The 21,155-nt window shown below is 41.1% G+C and overlaps 1 protein-coding gene across 4 annotated transcripts in view; it reads left to right on the top strand.

The window, feature by feature from the left end:
- RAP1GAP2 (RAP1 GTPase activating protein 2) overlaps nt 1-20,873 on the top strand; it is a 1,028,482-nt gene extending 1,007,609 nt beyond the window's left edge. For 3 of the 4 annotated variants that reach the window (XM_077294402.1, XM_077294401.1, XM_077294400.1), the window contains 2 exons: nt 375-457; nt 10,866-20,873. In XM_077294402.1, coding sequence (XP_077150517.1) covers nt 375-457; nt 10,866-10,868 — 86 coding nt within the window. In that variant the 3' untranslated portion in view covers nt 10,869-20,873. The remainder of the gene's footprint in view (nt 1-374; nt 458-10,865) is intronic. The other variant, XM_077294403.1, reaches the window with a different exon arrangement.
- Nucleotides 20,874-21,155: the final 282 nt, after the last annotated feature.

The raw sequence follows: 21,155 nt of genomic DNA, 5'->3' as shown, positions 1-21,155 counted from the left end.
CAGTGGGTATAAAATTTCTATAAATCCAATCCACTTTGCTGGAATAAGACTCTGCGTTTATTGCACAGCGAAAATATGCAGGCTCAAAACCTCACCCAAAACTCATCATGAGAACTTAACCTAAGGGTGCAGGCAGAAGGCTGTCGAAATCTGAGCGAGATCGGAACAAAGTGCACAGACTGGCCGTTGGCTCTTACTACCCAAGCGTGATATGTATTTCTATGCAGCTGTCACGCTCGGGTCAGGAGACCCGCCATTCAGCCTGTGCACTGGGATCTGACCTCAGTCCGATTTATATGGCTCCCTGACTGTACCCTAAAGGTGAATGAAGTTGTTAAATCAAGTGCACGTCTGATCCTGTTTCCTTCTCACAGATGTAAAGAGTAGAAATTCCCCAAGATCCAACCTCAAATTTCGTTTTGATAAACTCAGCCAGTCAAGTTCCGGCTCAAGTACAGTAAGTAGCATTGTCTACAAATGTCCATCCATAGGCAGCATGGGCGTGCTGTACTGTTGTCATGTGAGCTGGGTTGTGAAACCTATAAGCGTCAGCTGTAGGCAACAGAATAGTTCCTACACCTACTACCCTTAATGCCTGTGGTGTGGTTAGCGTTTTCCATCCTTGGGAGTGTTTAGGTGTTTTTTTTACAGCCATTTGTTGTATGTTGGTAAATGTATTGGCATGTATTCATTATTATACTGGTCCATTAAAGTGGAAACCAGAAGCATTTGGGTGAATTCTCTGTAGTTACGGCTTGACTTTGTGTTGTATACTAATGGTTGGTGTTTGTTGGAAATGTCAATGCTTTGCACTATCTGACAACTTGACAGATAACAATGCAATCCCTCATGATCATAGTCTTGTGTTTTTTTGCTTGAAAATAGCCAAGTAAACCACAAAATGATCCAGTGCCTGAGAGCTTGCAACATACAAAGCAGCTTGGTGTTCATATGTTGTGCCTTCTGATTGTAGCGTATTAGCATTATCATCTCTACAATAGATTTCATGTTTCGTAATCATAACAAGCTTGTATTATATTGTTTTATAAAAGCCATACTGTCATCCATAACTAACTCCTAGGATCATACAGGGATAGTAACCAGCAAGTATGACAATATGTGCATCAAACAATCTGGAAGGGACACTTCTAAGCTGTAACATAACCTAAGACACAAGTAAACCTGCTAATTTAGAGGGGGTTTCTAGTTTTATGCAAATAAGGTTAAATGGGTTCACCATTTTACCTTTTTTTAACAAAAGTGTTTGAAACATGGTTATGTGGCACTTACTAATATTGAAGTGTTAATGGTTCAGCCTTTCTTCTTTGTGAAGTTCTGCCTGTTTTAGTTCCTCCTTCCTCATTGACTTCTCAACTCTCCTGATCTAAAAATGGCCAATGATGGAGAAACATATGACCAGATGTGTCCATCGTGACCTTCCCATGTGTAGTTATTTTGAAGTGGAGGAGAATGATGGACAGGTCTGATCGCAAGTTCCTTTACCAGCAGCCATTGTGAGAACAGAAGAGCTTTGCAGTCAACACTAAGAAGTGTTGAAGGAAAACCTGTAACCATGTCCCCAACACATTTCTTATAAAAATAAAAAGGACAACCCTTTAAGTCATTCAATATTGGAGAGTTTGTAATTGACTTTGATTCCCTAATTCATCAAACCTTGATCGAGGGTCCACTAGCATAAGATGTGCCAAATTCATTTTATGGGATCCTGTCGCCTGATTCATGATTTAAATTATATGGCGTTTCAGAGAAAAACATAGACCTGTCAGTCTAGCTGAGTGGGCAGAGAGAAGCGGACAGGGACATACCTCCGTGACTAGCCCCCTTGAGTCTCGGCCGTGCTCTCAACCATGTATACAGAGTTTATTTGTGGTGTTTTTGGAGCAGAAACGGAGCAAAAACTCCAAATCCACCTTTAAACCTCAACACTAATCAAAAACGTTGAGTTTCTGCTTAATTTCTATAAAAAAAATTAGCAAAAAGGCTTAAATGTGCACATACCCTAAAATTAAAAATATTTCCACTCTTGAGAATAGAGCCCTCCCATGAACTTTTTTCCCCCTAAATCTGTGTATATGTGTGTTTAGTGCAGAGTGAATGTATAAGCCTCCCTTTCAAGCAATTAGCATGGGGGAAGCATGGGATTGCGGCACCCTATACACCAGTCATTCTCTCCCCTTTTTTTGAGCATTAGTTGGTGAGTAGTGTTTAGTAGATTTAACTTTGTTGCTCCTTTTTCTCCCCCTATGATTTACCTCAGGTTAATGTGTTGGTATGGTCCGTCTACCCCTTCGGCAAGGAGGGTTAATGGTACTCACTTTCTGGATTCTTATTTAGCCAATCAGCTGATCGGTCAGTTTTGGACAACAGGCATTTGATTGGCAGAAGGTGTTTAAGTGGGAATCAGAAGATGATATAAGCCTGAGATTCCTGTCAGAGGTGTCAGTACCGCCGGTGAGGCGGCTCCCCCACCCGCCCTTCCTTGTTTGACACCAAAAGCAACAATACCAGCGATGTTTTACCCTGGTAACCAGGGTAAACATTGGGTTACTAAGCGCAGGGCCGCGCTTAGTAACCCGATGTTTACCCTGGTTACCAGTGTAAAATGTAAAAAAAACAAACAGTACATACTCACCTTCGCGTCCCCCAGCATCCGCTTCCCACACTGACTGAGCGCCGTAAAGTGAAAGTGAAAGCACAGCACAGCGGTGATGTCACCGCTCTGCTGTTAGGGCCGGCGCTCAGTCAGTGCAGGAAGCGGACGCCGGGGGACGCGAATGTAAGTATGTACTGGTTTTTTTTTTTACATTTTACGCTGGTAACCAGGGTAAACATCGGGTTACTAAGCGCGGCTCTGCGCTTAGTAACCCGATGTTTACCCTGGTTACCCAGGGACCTCGGCATCGTTTGTCGCTGGAGAGCGGTCTGTGTGACAGCTCTCCAGCGATCAAACAGCGACACTGCAGCGATCGGCATCGTTGTCGCTATCGCTGCAGCGTCGCTTAATGTGAAGGTACCTTAAGGCTAATCCGCAACGTGTGCACATAGCCTTAAACAAACATTGTTGTTTGTACTGCAGGAGCCGGACTGTGATTCTTGGTGCTGCTGCTGTTCGCGCAGTGTGAATCAACTGACAAGTTCCCTTTAATAAGACACAATAACTTTTAGATGGAAAAAATAAAAATATTAGATCAAATGCTGTACCACAACCCATGTCACACTCACTATTTACACACACTATCAATTCCTGTCACGCTTGCTTAATCTATTCGTCAGTCACTGTTTGGACTACCGGTCTCCCTTACACAAGACTATTACCGCCACACTTCCATTCATTACCATTCTTGCACAAACTACCACTTGTACATACATTACTGCAGTTTATAATGGATCCTGAGCAGGAGCGAGATGAGAATGGTGGAGCACAGCATATGGCAATAATTGCTTCTGCGCCTCATGGATCAGGACTATGAGGCTAAGGGCGAGTCGTGTCATGTGATTATTGTCACAGCATGACCTGTCAGATGCAGATATGCTATAAGTAATCGTAATTTCCCATTACTATGTGCGGCATTAATAATAAAATAGGAAGCGGCTAAAGCTTATCCTCATTCAAGATTCTATATCATTATTTATATCCTAAAATTTGCATTACAGTCACATGCAAATCACACAACACTCCATGCAGCAATTGTTGTGCATTGCCTGCAGCCACAGTCACAGAAACACTAATTTTAGTACAATAATTGAAGTGAAAAATGAAATCTTAAAGGAAATTTTCATCAGATTTTTTATTTCCCATTTTCTGAGAGCAGCGTAATGTAGGGGCAGAGACTCTGATTCCAGTGATGAATCACTTACTGGGCTGCTTGCTATCATTTTGATACAATCACTGTTTTCTCTTCTGCAGATATACCAGTTCTCTGAATGCTGAGTTTAGTATAACCCCGTCCACATATTGATTGGCTTCTTTCCATGTACACTGTGCATAGGCAGAAAGATGCCAATCAGTGGTGGGGGCGGGGTTATACAGAGCTCATGTATATGGAGGACTACATGGCAGCAGGTTTACTAGTCCTCTAATGATAATCTCCTGCTGATAAAACAATGATCTTAAAAAAAATAACTACAAGATGCAGCCCAGTAATTGTGCTTTCACATTGCGCTTTTCTCCACATTCGTGGCTTCCGTCGGCGCTTGCGTCCAAACCCACCTACAAAACTGAGAAATGCAAACTGTGAAAACTACCTTAGTGAGACATCGCTACAGTTGGGGTCTCTGTCTCTACATTGTGCCACTCTCAGTTTTGGTGGCAAAAACCTGGTGACCAGGGCCGGATTTAAGAGGTGGGTGGCCCAGGGCCCATTTTGGAGGGAGGCCCATTTATCAAGGTGCTGCAATATGTAATGCAAAAACACATAATGTAACGAACGCAAGTTTATTTAGAAAAATCATTTACGCAGAATAATTTAAGTAAAATCATTCATTTTTTACAATCCGGGCACTTTCCTTGATTTGTGTGCTGCAAAATCACTAATGATGTCACTAAAGTCCAATTCACGCAGTATATCTGACCTTGTCAACCCTTGAAGTCCTGAAAGGGCGTTAAAGATTAAAATATGTACATATGTATGTATGTATATTGTAGAAATTTGGGCTGTCTATATCAAAGACTGCTGCTGGGCTCTATATGTCAGAGGCTTCTGCTGGGCTATGTATATATGAGGGGCTTCTGCTGGGCTGTATATGTATGAGAGGCTTCTGCTGGGCTGTATATGTCAGAGGCTTCTGCTGGGCTGTATATATATGAGGGGCTTCTGCTGGGCTGTATATATATGAGGGGTAGTGTTGAGCATTCCGATACTGCAAATATCGGGTATCGGCCGATATTTGCTGTATCTGAATTCCGATACCGAGTTCCGATATTTTTGCGATATCAGAAATCGGAATCGGAAGTGTGCGGTGCGTATGGTTCCCAGGGTCTGGAGGAGAGGAGACTCTCCTTCAGGCCCTGGGATCCATATTCATGTAAAAAATAAATAATAAAAATAAAAAATATTGATATACTCACCCCTCCGGCGGACCCTGGCTCTTAGCAGTGCCTCCGTTCCTAAGAATGCAGGGAGTGAAGGACCTTCGATGACGTCGCGGCTTGTGACTGGTCGCGTGAGCGGTCACATGAGCGGTCACGCGACCAATCACAAGCCGCGACGTCATCGAAGGTCCTTCACTCTGCATTCTTAGGAACGGAGGCAGACGCTTGGACCGGTGAGAACCGGGGCCGTCGGAGGGGTGAGTATATTAATATTTTTTATTTTTATTATTTATTTTTTACATGAATATGGATCCCAGGGCCTGAAGGAGAGTCTCCTCTCCTCCAGACCCTGGGAACCATACCGATATTTTGTGTCCCATTGATATGCATTGGTATCGGGTATCGGTATCGGCGATATCCGATATTTTTTGGATATCGGCCGATCCAATCCGATACTGATACCTTTGCATATCGGAAGGTATCGCTCAACACTAATGAGGGGCTTCTGCTGGTTTGTATATACACTCACCGGCCACTTTATTAGGTACACCATGCTAGTAACGGGTTGGACCCCCTTTTGCCTTCAGAACTGCCTAAATTCTTCGTGGCATAGATTCAACAAGGTGCTGGAAGCATTCCTCAGAGATTTTGGTCCATATTGACATGATGGCATCACACAGTTGCCGCAGATTTGTCGGCTGCACATCCCAAAGATGCTCCATACAAGGCAGGATGGATCCATGCTTTCATGTTGTTTACGCCAAATTCTGACCCTACCATCCGAATATCGCAGCAGAAATCGAGACTCATCAGACCAAGCAACGTTTTTCCAATCTTCTACTGTCCAATTTCGATGAGCTTGTACAAATTGTAGCCTCAGTTTCCTGTTCTTAGCTGAAAGGAGTGGTACCCGGTGTGGTCTTCTGCTGCTGTAGCCCATCTGCCTCAAAGTTCGATGCACTGTGCGTTCAGAGATGCTCTTAGGCCTACCTTGGTTGTAACGGGTGGCGATTTGAGTCACTGTTGCCTTTCTATCAGCTCGAACCAGTCTGCCCATTCTCCTCTGACCTCTGGCATCAACAAGGCATTTCCGCCCACAGAACTGCCGCTCACTGGATTTTTTTTCTTTTTCGGACCATTCTCTGTAAACCCTAGAGATGGTTGTGCGTGAAAATCCCAGTAGATCAGCAGTTTCTGAAATACTCAGACCAGCCCTTCTGGCACCAACAACCATGCCACGTTCAAAGGCACTCAAATCACCTTTCTTCCCCATACTGATGCTCGGTTTGAACTGCAGGAGATTGTCTTGACCATGTCTACATGCCTAAATGCACTGAGTTGCCGCCATGTGATTGGCTGATTAGAAATTAAGTGTTAACAAGAAGTTGGACAGGTGTACCTAATAAAGTGGCCGGTGAGTGTATATGAGGGGCTTCTGCTGTGCTATATATATATATGAGGGGCTTCTGCTGTGCTGTATATGTATGAGAGGCTTCTGCTGGGCTGTATATATATGAGGGGTTTCTGCTGGGCTGTATATGTATGAGAGGCTGCTGCTGGGCTGAATATGTATGACAGGCTTCTGCTGGGCTGAATATGTATGAGGGGCTTCTGCTGGGCTGTATATATATGAGGGGTTTCTGCTGGGCTGTATATGTATGAGAGGCTGCTGCTGGGCTGAATATGTATGACAGGCTTCTGCTGGGCTGAATATGTATGAGGGGCTTCTGCTGGGCTGTATATATATGAGGGGCTTCTGCTGGGCTGTATATGTATGAGAGGCTTCTGCTGGGCTGAATATGTATGAGGGGCTTCTGCTGGGCTGTATATATATGAGAGGCTGCTGCTGGGCTGTATATGTATGAGAGGCTTCTGCTGGGCTGAATATGTATGAAAGGCTTCTGCTGGGCTGAATATGTATGAAAGGCTTCTGCTGGGCTGTATATATATGAGGGGCTTCTGCTGGGCTGTATATGTATGAAAGGCTTCTGCTGGGCTGTATATGTATGAGAGGCTTCTGCTGAGCTGTATAAATATATATGAGGGGCGTCTGCTGGGCAGTATATGTATGAGGGGCTTCTGCTGGGCTGTATATATCAGAGGCTGTTTACCTGTATATATCAGAGGCTGGTGCTGTGCTGCTGTATATGTATGAGAGGCTTCTGCTGGGCTCTATATGTATGAGAGGCTTCTGCTGGGCTGTATATATATGAGAGGCTTCTGCTGGGCTGTATATGTATGAGGGGTTTCTGCTGGGCTGTATATATATGAGGGGTTTCTGCTGGGCTGTATATGTATAAGAGGCTTCTGCTGGGCTGTATATATATGAGGGGCTTCTGCTGGGCTGTATATGTATGAGAGGCATCTGCTGGGCTGAACATATATGAGGGGCTTCTGCTGGGCTGTATATATTAGAAGCTGCTGTTGGGCTGTATATATGAGGGGCTGCTGCCGGGCTGTATATATCAGAGGCTGTTGCTGTGCTGGCTGTATATAGAATAGAGGCTGAGGGGCTGTATAAAGTGTATACACAGCACTATACTGTAAACAGGTCCACACTATATACATACAGTATACACAGACACACTGTAATGCAGGATATAGTGTAGACCTGTATATACAGTATGGTACTGTGTAGGACAGGAGCTGCAAGAAAGATACACAGACACACACACAGACACACACACGGACAGACACAGATCATACCCACCGCGACACTGTGAAGACTGACCCACTTCACCTTTGGATCTTCAGTCACTGAAGTCCTGCCGTGCTCCGCGGTGGAGAAACCTCTTCTCGCGCCGACATCGTGGCTCCGCCTCCTTCCTCGAAGGTAGCTGAACAAACTCTCATCTGATCTAATCCGAGGGAGCGATCATATAGCTGAATAGGTAGCACCTAGAAGCTTCTGTTGGGATCAGAGAAGGCTGCCGCATGCCATAAGCTAAGCATTAGGTACAGGGAGGGTACTAAGGAAGTCTGACTAGGCTAGCCAGGTCAGAGGATGTTGACGCAGGTCAGGTGCCATGACTCTGCCGCTCTGCGCCAGCCACTGAGATGTAGGACCGTAGCCAGGTCCCTACACTTTCAATAGTTTCTCTTTTGTTAAATGTTCCTTATCATTAGAAATGGTTCACAGCAAAGAGATGTGTATTTTACATGTTTTGAGATATTTATCCCTATATTGGTGGGAGGCCCGCGCTTGGTGGGTGGCCAAGGGCCCGGGCCCCTTGGGCCCACCCCTAAATCCGGGCCTGCTGGTGACCCATTACCTATAAACGGTAAATATTATCAGAAAGTGATTTATTTTATATATATATAATTTCGGTCGATGAGAAGTTAATTTTTTCTTGGTGAGTTGTCATTTTTACTGGTACATGTGATGTTTTAATGGCTTTTATTTTAATTTTTGGGAGGAGCTGTGGTGAACTAAAAATGGCAATTCTGGTATTTCTTTTCTTTACAGCATTTATCGTATGAGTTAGATAATGTGATAACTTGATAAATCTGACTTTTAAGTACAAGGTAATGCCAAATATGTTTATTTTTTCATATTTCTTACATTTCGTTATTTTGGTTTTGGGAAAAGGGGGATAATTTAAAATAAGTATTTTTACTTTTTTTTTTTTTTTTACTTTTTGAAACTGACTTTTTACTTATTTTTTTAGTACCTCTAGGGGACTTGAAACTTTTTTCACTTGTATTATATAATGCAACACCATATTATTGCAGCATATAGTGAAAATAATGATCTCCAATGAAGCCTTCCCTCTGCATTTAGTAGACCCCAATCTGCCATGGCAATCCACCAGCACCCTGCAATTGTGTTGCCATGACTGACAATGGCTTTAAAATATAATATATTGTGGCTAGCTCCATTTGCTTGTTTAGAGGTAGACTCAAGCTATATATAGCAACTTCTACACACCATATATGACCTGAGCCCATTCCATATCCACTCAAAAAACAACATTTTTTAAAAAATTGAGGGGATTTTTTGTTTTGGTATCACTATCTGCATTAAAAATATCTTGCATTTTTTAACCCAGCCACTAAGCCTAATATTAATTTCATACTTTGTGTTTTGTAGAAGTCACTTATCAGTAGACATTATCATTCCAGCAGTGTTACAATTATATGTATGCAGTAGATAAGCTATTGTGAATGTTGGACCCTGTGTTATGTCACCTCTCCCCCCCTCCTTGTACAATGACCGGTGGAAAGGTCATTGAACATGTCTACAAAATGCCTATAATCAGTCAGTTACCTACAAACTATGGCTGCCTAAGACTATGACTATGGCTGCTGTAAAGTATATGTAAAAAAAAAAAAAAAAAAAAAGCTTTGGCAAAATGTTTCCCCCCCACTTCCCAACCATAGTGTGCAAAAAATAATTAAAAAAAATCTAATTCTCACACAGCGGTACCTTAAGTGATGTTATCAAAAATAGAAGAGACCCCCACATAATTTTTTAAATTTATTTATTTATAGCACAGCTGATGAACACTCCAATCAGTGGCACCTGCCCTTGCTGACAGTAGTACTCTCTCATCAGCCGACGTCTGTGACAAGTGGTAACCTTTTTACCACCTGTCACAGCAGCTGGCTCATGCTGTCATTCAACAGCGTTGGAACAACAGCTCTCTGACCAGCGGTATTGACCTTACCACTGATCAGAGCCGCCGGTGTTTATCGCGCTGTCATGTAGATGACAGCGCAGAAAACGCTCAATGTTTTGGATGCTGAACCTGAACAGTAACATGGACGACTTGGAGAAGTCTGTGTTCAGGGTCCATGCCCAAACATTAGGTGTTCAGTATGGACCCTGAACTTCACTGTTCGGGTTCGCCCATCCCTACACTCGGACCAATGTTGTGCAATGAGGCAGTGCTGATGACCGATTTTTTTCATTAACAAAATCTGTCAGTGAAAAAATCTCAGCATGCTGTGATTTCACTTTGCAATCGAAGGGCACTCACCCATTCAAGTCTATGGGTTCATGGAAAACATTGGAGTGAACTCGGATGACATCCGAGTACACAATGGAGAAGATGGAGACATTTTGTTCCCCATCTTCTCCACAGTCTCCTCATCTGAGAGAATTGGATCACACTATGCTGACACTGGGATCACAGTTTGATCAAAGTGTCATTTACATAATCGGCCAGGTTCTCTCGGATGAGAGGGTCTATGCTCGTGTGGCCCCGAACTTAGGCTCATGCTCATTTGGTGCCTATATGGTGGGTCAATAGGGATTCTACATTTGAGAAGAAAATAAAAACCCTTGTAAGTCTCCAAATAAAATTAGAGGCACACTAAGGTGCAGTATTATCCCATAGCACACCATTGTGAATCTGTATCACACGTATCCGTGATACGACTGTGTGCATGATTTCTATTAATCAGAAAAAAAAACAATAATTGAGTGGACAGGAAGATGTTTTACATCAAGTGTTAATGTAATGGATTACTTTATAAATGATCCTTACCTGATACTTATTTACTGAGACAAATTCTCTCCATTTGTAGAGTTTGCTTTTTAATTAGGATTTAGCCCAACCAAGATCAGGCGAATAGTTGGAAGAAATCCATATAATTGCCATTACTTTGCATTTCTTGCTGACAGCTTTCTTGTACGTCCTGGGTGTTTACTGTCCTTAAATACGTCTTTGTCTTGCCGCGCGTCATGGAGCATGTTGTTATTGTGACTAACATAACACTAGGCGCTGAATGCAATGCTTTGTCATGATATTCCACACAGAACCTGTCACCTCATTCATCGCTTCTCACGACTGTTCTTTTTTTGTTACAGTGAGATGATGCCTTGTCGAAGGGGGACAACCAACTTGAAAACTGACCTGCGAGGGTATTGCCACTCCACGAATAGTTACTGCCACAATGCATTCATGGAAATGTTTAACTCCTAAGCTGTTTCCCACCAATGAAAGAAAGAACTGCCATCCTAGTGCACTCCTTGTGTCCCATGACACGTGTCTTGTAAACGGAGTTTATAGTATGACCTTGTCTTGTCCAGTAGTGGAGTTGACTTTTTCCCATTCCTTCAATTTTTCTTTGCTGGAAGCAAAGAGAATTTCTTTTTTTATGTGAAGCATCCTACGTGCACTTTCTATACGCGACAGCATCAGATCACCGAGTGCCAAGTCTATTTATGAATGAAGTTCACTGGAATTCTTGCCACAATTTTGGGCATTTTCCCTAGGTGGTACATGATGTTTGATACAGTGAAATTACCAAATGCTGCTGTTCCATCTACCTAGATAATACCTGAGGATCTTCCTGTGGGTCACACAGTCTCATATTTGCCATACAATCTGATTGAATGACCTGTAGAAGTGAACAGTTTCATTAAACATGGCTGCTTTTTCGGCATCTTATGCAACCTATACGCACAAATGTATCTGAATGTGCAATGGCTTGAAGAACCAATCCAACAATGTATACTACTACTACAAATCAAGGTCCTTTGGTCTTAATCGTCTCACAGGAGCAGTAGAAGTTTTCAAAGCAAAATTCTGAAGGTCATCTCCTCCAATATAGGTTGTGGTTTTCATGTGTTATAAAATCAATGTGTATGAGAGTTGCTGTATATTGGCATTCATTGAAGCCACTGCGTGTAGGCAAGTCATCTGGTGGAAGGAGATAGTAGTGTGCAACCTTCTCTTGATATGACGAGACCCTCTTACTGAGGTGTGGGTTACATTATGGGGATTTGTTTCGCATGTTTAATAACTGTAAAATAATCTTTCCATGAAAAATATGGATTGAAAATTGAACTGTAATGCCAACACTTTTAGCATTTTTCAACTTACGCTGAATTTATTATATATTGTAAGCAGTCCAACATTTACCTTGCCAATTGGACTGCTTACTCTGCATCATCTTCTGCCATCAGTTTAAAAAGGAAAGTGTCCTAAGAATTTATTATCAAACTACCACAAATCTGTATCGACCAGGAGTAGTTGTTGTCTGTGCATAATAGTTTACTGCTCTGTTGTGTCTGGCTTAGAAGACAGACACAGCTTGAAAGAAAGGTAAAGAGAGACCAAAGTTTCATGTTTTGGATTCTTTGCCTAGGTGAAGGCAATTGCTTTGTCAGTGGCATGTCTGAATCATGATTTTCAGGAATTCTTATGGAACCCTTCTATGAATTAAGGAATACTAGCATCGGGCCTAACGATATTGCCAAGGATTTGCTACTATATTCTGGCTAATTTCATATACAGTAACATAGGAAGATAATTTTAATGGAGAACTCCAGAATTTGTTGTATTGCTCTCTTTGATAGCCATCTATAATGTGTTACAGTTTGGGCATTATAATACATACTCATCGCTGATTTCTACCATTTGCAGCGCTGCCCAAGTTCTCTCCTGCATCATGTGACTAGACCTCTGACTGCCCGGCTCACATTGTAGACTGTTAGTTCCTTTCTTAATTTACGTTTATGCGATCCTTGTTTTGAGCCTCACAGACTTACATTGAGAAAGTGAATTTCAGAACACAAAGAAGACTTTGTGGTCACATGATGTAGGGAGAGGACCGAAGTGGCGCTGGAAACAGCAGAAGACGACAATGGTTAAGTAGTATTATGCACACACTGTATGCACATTAATAATGGCTAACAGAGAGGGTGATAACAAAAAGTGCTGGAGTGCTCTTTTAAAGTCATCACGAACAACATTTTAATAATTTTAAGTATTCATGGGAGAAGAGCTGCTCTTCCAAAATGTCATGCTGGTGGATCTCCGTACTGATTTGACTGACAGCTCACATTCCAAATACATTGCCTCAAGCCACCTCCAATGACATCTAGTGCATGCTCAGATGTAGATGAGACCATTGTCACTTCACTGAGGAAGCGCGGATGCCTCAGAAGGTACTTTGTGATGACATACCAGGCTATAGGTTGCAAATCAAGTCAAGGGGGCAACCGGCCATTATGACTATTCAAAGAGGCAGCTCTATCACCATGATTAACTTCTGGCCTTTTCACACTCACTGTCAAAGTTCTTTTTCTGCACTATACAGAATACAAAAGCTCATAGTGAGCCTGTTTGCATCAGGTTGGTGGTGGTTTAGAGGCCTAAATCCTCATGACAAGTTCCCATGAAGCTTCAATAGAGCTATATTTTAAGGGTGTATAATTAAAATAGAGGAATTACATTTTTGGATATCTTTTAGGCATCAAATAGCAGATGTACTTTATACAAATCGCATCTCCGCATCTCCACTCTATTAAAAATGCTATCAGTACTCTGGACTATATATGCACCACTGATTGGAGATTACTATAAAAAGTGAGAAATACCCTATTTTCATTTTTTTTTTTTCCATAAATCAGTAGTAGATATGAATATATTAAACATTTTAAATATATCTTAACAAAAAGTGCCATCTCCATCAGCTCCATCTGCTCCCGGCAGACTGTAGTTTTCCTTTCCTGCCTGCAGGAGCTCTGTAAATGTTCGAAATGTCTCGTGTGATCAGCGGATTCTATAGAATTGCAGTTAAGTCTAGTGAAAATGCAACGCTGAGCGAATTTTCAAAATTAACAAACAGGACTGAGTGTTTCTAAGAAGCTTTTTACACTATAGGTTAATAACTAGTGATGAGTGAACGTGCTCGGATAAGGTGTTATCCGCACATGCTTGGGTGCTAACCGAGTGACTTCGGCGTTCTCAAATAATATGTTCGAGTCCCCGAGCCTGCATCTCTCGTGGCTGTATGACATTCGTAACGCATGCATGGATTACCTAACAGATGGAATCCCTGCATGTGTTGCAGCTGTCGAAGAGCCACGGGGACCCGAAAATATCTTTCGAGCACTCTGAAGACACCTAACATGCGAGCATACTCGGATAACACCTTAACTGAGCACATTCGCTCATCACTATTAATAACAAATTTTTGCAGTTTGCAATTGTAAGCTTATATTTGAAAGACAAGTGTGAATAAATTAAGAGGCAAAAATAACCAAAACAGGTTCATTTTGTCATTTTTTTTAAACTGAAATTTGAATATAAGGCCAGATCCACACATCTATGTTTCCGGTCTGAGTATGGACCATCATGCACGGACCAGATACAGATCTTCTGATAAAAACTCGACAGTCTCATATATGCCTACACAGATATGGCGTGAAACATGACTGTGGAGTGAAATATGTGTGAATTCGACCTAAAAAAAAGGTTATGATGCACAAAAAAGCAGATTGTTAATTTCAGCTCAGCTATATTAGTATTTGATCAAAGCAGTAGCAACATTTTTGCATCTAAATTTCTGTCTTTTTGAAAGCTTCTGTCAATTTCATGATAACACCAGGGAGTTTTCCAAATGTAGATTTCTATTTTTCTTCTTGCTACCAAAAAAAAGAGTAATTTTATCATTTGAGCTCAACTTAAAAATAGACATATACAGTTAGTCCTCGGGTTACAACGTTCTCGAGTTACATCGTTTCGTGGTTACAACGCTTTATACGATGCCTCATTCCGACTTACACGGTTTTGCGTCGTAAGTCGAACTACATGCAACTACGTGCAGTGGCAGAAGAATAGAGTCCAGTACTGTACACTGTACCCGGTTACACGAGGAAAACGAGTCTCCTGCACGCCATAACACCCTAATTATGTAGGGTACTGTGTTGGGATAGGTGTTTGGATAGGCTAAGTGTTTGCAGTACTGTACTGTTATTATGGTACAGTACTGTATGAATGTATGGTCCGACTTACATCGAAATTCGGTTTACGACGCCGTGTAAGAACGGATCAACGTCGTAAGTCGAGGACTACCTGTACTTGCAAAAATGTGTTATTTTGCCTTCTAACACATTCTTCGCACTCCTTCTATTCGGCGTATTTTATTAAATTCTCATATGCCGGTACTTGGTAAAAATTTGAATGTCTCTATAAAAATGGAGAAATGAACTCACTATCCTATATAGAAAAGGTAACAAGTCTCAATATCACCACTTCCATCACAGCATTTCCAAAAATTACTGCAAAATATATTTTCTAAAACAATTTTTACATTTTGCAATCTCATGTTATTTTTTTGTTCCAGTTTAGAAAAGAAATAGAAGTAACACACCCATGCTATGTGAGTGTACTGTATAGTGTGGTGGGTCACCACTCACCAGACCTCGCATACTGGATAGAGACCTGGGGTGATTACTATGTATGGTCTCAGTATGGCCAAGCAAATCGCCACCAATTGCCCTCAAACAATTTCTGCAAACTTGAATGTTAAAGAAGCTTTCCGTTACCAAATCTGAAATATTCTAAATACATATATACCAGTAATAGTATAATACTACAAAGACTATTTCCACCCAGACTGCCAGCTGCTGCCCACCGTGTCCTCCTAGACAGCGACTCACCATTTCTCATCTGGTCCTAAATTATTTAAAATAAATCTGTGCCCATGCATAAAAAAGACCATTAGTATTAAATAATAAAGGTCACCGCTGGTTTCTAATGCATAGACATCTTGCTACTTGGAAGGCTGACATCTAAAATGTATTTTATTTTTATGCAATGCTAATAATATGCAAATATATGATCGCCCATCTCAAATCAATTTTTTTTTTGTTGCCGAGTGTCCTCTGCTGGTGGCTGGAAGAAATGCAGGAGTGCAGTGTTTATATACACTTTACTGTACTGTATACTTGTACTGTAAATGTAGCTGTATTTTTAACCCATGCTATATAGAAGGGGGCCTATCAGCTTTTATGGCCTTTTTTTAAAAAAATAAACCATATAGTGGGTGTTACCATTCCCCATGTCATTGAAGTTTGTGGACAGCATCTGTCTGTGTGGAGTGACAAATGGTATCATGATGCACCGTTATTCATTCATTCATTCATTCATTCATTCATTCATTCATTCATAACATGCATACATTTCCAGAGGAATAACAGAGGTACAACAAAACCCCAAGTTCTAAAAAAATTCAATATTTTACTGAGAATACATATAAGTCTCCTTATTAGTGTTTTACTGTGAATACATAGAAGTCAAAAACTAATACTTTGGAGTGATAGCCATAACTTGTTGACCGATTATGGAGCCTGCACATGTCACCAGGTAATCCACGATACATTGCAAACCATTTTTTTAGTTAAAAATTTATTTATCAGTTTCCCATTTAAAAAAAAATAAAAAATTCTTCTTAAAAGGAGTAAAATCCCCTCCATGACATGCTGTTCTAGGTTTTCATGTACAAGGTAAAACATAAAATAAATTGACCTGATCACAGCGATTCCCATACAAGCAGCCAAGCCGCAGTTTTTAAAGGCAAAGAAAAGAGAAATGACAATCTCCATTGAACCTGTGGGCAGCAATGAATAGAGAAGGAGATGCTGAACTCTGGGATTTGATTTAGAATTCACATGTGAAAAGCTGATCAAATGCTGTCAGGATTCAGAGTAAGGCCGGGGTCACACTTGCGAGTGCAATGCGAGAAACTCGCGCTTGTCTCTCGCATCAATACCCGGCACTGCCACCGGCACTTGAGCGTTCAGCTGCATGGAAATAAATGCAGCCGCACGCTCCGGTCCTGAGTGCTGGCGGCAGTGCCGGGTATTGATGCGAGTTTCTCGCATTGCACTTGCAAGTGTGACACCAGCCAAAGCCTGTGAGTCCTACATCCACCACCCACACGGCAATTCGCAGCCTTTTCTCTATGGGTTTGTAACCAGGGAGAGCAGTATAGGCAGGGGAAGCAGGAATCACAGGCTTTGTCTTTGAATCCTGCTGGCATTCGAACAACTTTATACATAAAAAAATATGTAAAAGAAGTAGAAAACTACAAATCCCAAGCTCAGCCTCTCCTCCTACACTGTTCGCATATACATTATCATAACATCTGAGACCTCTACTCTTAAAGGGAACCTGTCACCTGAATTTGGCGGGCCCTGTTTTCGGTCTGATGGGCGGTGTTTTCGGGTCTTTTATTCACCCCTTCCTTTCCCGCTGGCCGCAATATTGTCTTGAAGTTGATTCGCTGTCCTCCGTAGAACACGCATGCGCAATGCAATCTTGCCTTGTACACGCGCAGTATGCTTTGCCCGACTGCGGGCAAAGCCGAAAAGCATTAGTGCGCATGCGCCGGTGCACTATGTCCCAGAACACAGCAAAATACTTCAGGGACATAGTGCGCCGGCGCATGTGCACTAATGCTTTTCGGCTTTGCCCGCAGTTGGGCAAAGCATACTGCACGTGCGCAAGGCAAGATTGCATGGCGCACGCGAGTTCTACGGAGGAAACCTAATCAACTTCAAGACAATATTGCGGGCAGCGGGAAAGGAAGGGGAGAATAAACCCGAAAACACCGCCCATCGGACCGAAAACAGGGCTCGCCAAATTCAGGTGACAGAGTCCCTTTAAAGTAGTTATCCAGGACTATATTATTTTTTTTCACTGTGGGCCTAAGAACAGACAGGTAGTTGCTCCTGCTACCGATTCTGCGGTGTCTGCTGACATCATGTCAGCAGAGCAGTGGCTTCTCTTCTGCTCTGTTGATGGGTGTGTCTCTGATTTCATGCTGATTGACTGCTGGCTCCCCGCTGCACTACTATGGGGAGACGGCTATCAAACAGAATTATGTCAGCAGTCGACAGCCCATCTACAGAGCAGCCCAGAAGAAGAATAGCTGCTCTGTTGATGTGTAGCAGCAGAATCGTCGATTCTTGGGTGAAACAGGCAGGTAGTTGCTAACTGTTTGGCTGTTTACCTGCCTGTTGTTTTTTTTGGCTCATAGTAAAAAAAAAAAGCAACTATCTAGTACTGGATAACCCCTTTAAGTCCTCTTTATCAGCTAAACTATGTAGTGTAGATTGTAAAAGAGTTGGATTCTGCAGATTTATATCCATTGATTACAGTATATTTTCTGACATTTCAAGCAGGAATTTCATTTACTTTAGAAAGTTATCAGGGCATTTAAAAAATTAGCTGTTTTATTTATTTTTTTGCAATGTATTTCATTTTGTTTCTTACATTTATATTTTGACATATGTTACGGTAATTCTCTTTAAATTAAATATTTTTTTCATTTATTTTAACAAAAATCGATCAGTTGTTGGTATTAGAAATTGAGATGAGTGAATTTCTTTGCTAAACCTCAATTTTCGCTCGAGATCAGTGGTCTCTGCCCATGGACAGGAGCTGCATGAATTTCTTTACCCTCCAAGATCCCAGGCTCGGCTTATGAGTAGCCAGGCTTGTGAGATGTCACCTGTGTGCTGCATAGATGACGTCACACCAACCCCATAAATCAAAAGCCACATGAAGGAATCCAGAAACTCAGGAAATTTACTATGCCCCTGTCCTTGGCCAGAGAACTTACTTGCAACGCAGACTGGGGTTGCGCAAAGTGACCTGGTTATATCTAATTAGAAGGTATATCCAATACTTTATTTATTTTGTGTAATAAAATGTAATAAATGTTCGATGTGTAACCACATGATACGCATTGGCCTATTTCTACTGATCATTCTATATTTAAGCCCTACTATTGAGCTCACGTTCATGAGCTTGTCCACCTTTAACGTTTCATTAATTGTGGTAGGTTATACAATTTGTTATTATACCAGTTCAATACTAATTAAAACATGTTTAAAGTAAATGTATTTATTTATTTTTTTATATATGAGATGACATAGTCTAGTAGGAATCCATCAGAGGCGTCCATCGCAACCATCCATATAGATGTACATACTGTACACTTTGTTTGTTAAGCATTTAGCGCCATACATCTCAGGAATCAGGATATGTCAGGATCAGAGATATGTCAAGAAAGGACTATCATTTTAAAAAATTAGGCATTACATAATAAAAAAATGTAAACTGCAGTGTTTGAGCCTAGTGATGATAGTATATTCGAATCATTTCACAACAGCTGTACTTCTCTTATGTTCTCCATGTCAGCAGGCTTCTTTCCCATCACTTTAATGGGGCTAAGTTGCAATACAAGTCATTGACGAGAAAAAAGTCATGTTGCTTTTGAGGGAATGGAGCCAAACTCTTTGAACAGTTTACAAAAGTTATATTTTGTCTCTTTTGTTCTAATTACTATGAGCACTGTCTACCAGACATTATCGTGATTTCTTGTCCCTATGTCTCTTTTGCTACACAATTATTTTGGAACCCAAAAAGTTTATGAAAAGGTTTCTTAATCACTAGAGGATTCCCTACTCCTCCTATATATCTATAGATTCCACTTATCTGTATCTGGCAAAGCTTTCTACAAGATTCTGAAGCTAGATTTGGTGGGGTTGATTGTCAAGGCTGTGTGTGGGCCACTCAAGTTGTTCCACACCAAACCCACCTAACCCTGGCTTTATGGACCTTGATTTGTGTACTGGGGCACAGTCATGCTTGAGCAGAAATGGGTCTTCCCAAACTATTCCCACATAGATGAAAGCTACAGCTGTCCAAGATGTGTTGTTATGCTGCAGCATTCAGATTTCCCTTCAATGGGACCAAGGGACCTAGGCCAATGTTAAAAAACAGCCCTGTGTCAATATACCCTGCTCTAAACTTTAGAGAAGCCACAATTGAGTCAAGTAGGTAACATTCTCTTGGCATTTGCCAAAGCTAGACTTGTCCATGACAAAGAAGCGTGATTTGTCCGCTTACTTTACACCACTTCATCTGACATTCTTTGTGTAGTATTTATAAATTCATTGTTTTATTAGCAGGTGATTATCACTAGAGGACTACTTGGTCTGCTGCCAAGTAGTCCAACCACTCCCCCACCACTAATTAGCAGCCTACTACCTATCACCTTTCACAGTGAACACAGAAAGCTGCCAATCAGTGATATGGGCGGAGTTATACAGAGCTTAGCATTAAAGAACTGCTAGATCTGCAGTAGAGAAAACAAGTTAATACAATCTATTTAGAATACGAATACAAAACTGTGTCCGATGGCAGACTCAGTAGAACTGCTGAACCGCTAGTCATTCACATGATATCCTCCGAGTCTAACCATGAAAGTCTATCATCTCATAAATCATACGAATGCGCTCTCCTTTTATGGCATCTAGTACTCATAATGTAAGACCAGATCTATGGTAGATATTGTTTGGTAGACAGCCTTAGATAAGGGGCACAACAAATGTTTAATTTTCCTTACATAACCCCCTTAAAAAATAAATTAAAAAATTGTGCGATATTATTTTCAAAACTCTGTTCACTTGTGTTTTTATTATACAATTTGTTGAAAAGAAAAATGATAATGCATCTGTTTTTTCCAATGTCTGTAATTCAGCTTGTATGTTCTATCTTCCACATTATTTATAATCATTACCATTTTTCTGTCATTGATTATGTGGTACTGAGGCCTTTAGTGACCATAGAAAGAAGGGTCTATTAATGAGACACCATCATGGATCAATTTCCTAGAGCTGTATTTTATTGTCAGATTTTTTTCGCAGATAAAATATGAAAGAGAACTGTGTAAATATAAAGCATGCGGATATAAGTATATATCATTTCTACCTAAATGTAGCACTAGACAAAATGCAAATAAGCAGAGTTGGATTCTAATTTTAGAGTATAAAATGATTGATTTTTAAGTATGTGGATTAAGTGAAGGGGAAACTATGCTGTACATCGATTTGTATTCTTTTTAGATAGGTGGTGCTTATTGTAAGTCTCCGGTGACCTCTGTCTGTAAATAGTGTACATCTAACTTATTGCTTTGGTCTAGTAATGTATAGAAGGAAATCTAAAGTTCACAAATGTATATTTTGTTGCTTAAACGTGTCTTTGCAAGATTCACAATAAATGAACTATTTTATGTGCACAAAAACGTCTTTTTTTGTGTATTAAAAATCTCAAAATTAAAATACAGCGGATAATATAACCCCCAAATACAACAAATCAGTGATAACTCAGGACAGTAAGCAGCCAATAATCTTACAGTTGTGCTCAAAAGTTTACATACCCCACAGAATTTTTTCTTTCTTGGCCTTTTTTCACTGAATGTGAATGATGACACCAAAACTTTTTCTCCGCTCATGGTTAGTGCTTGGGTGAAGCCATTTATTGTCAAACTACTGTGCTTTCTCTTTTTAAATCAT

The sequence above is a fragment of the Ranitomeya variabilis genome, chromosome 3, assembly GCF_051348905.1.
Source record: "Ranitomeya variabilis isolate aRanVar5 chromosome 3, aRanVar5.hap1, whole genome shotgun sequence".
Classification (NCBI taxonomy): Eukaryota; Metazoa; Chordata; class Amphibia; order Anura; family Dendrobatidae; genus Ranitomeya; species Ranitomeya variabilis.
The sequence above is the reverse complement of the archived record's forward strand: the minus strand, read 5'-3'. Positions and strand labels throughout refer to the sequence as shown.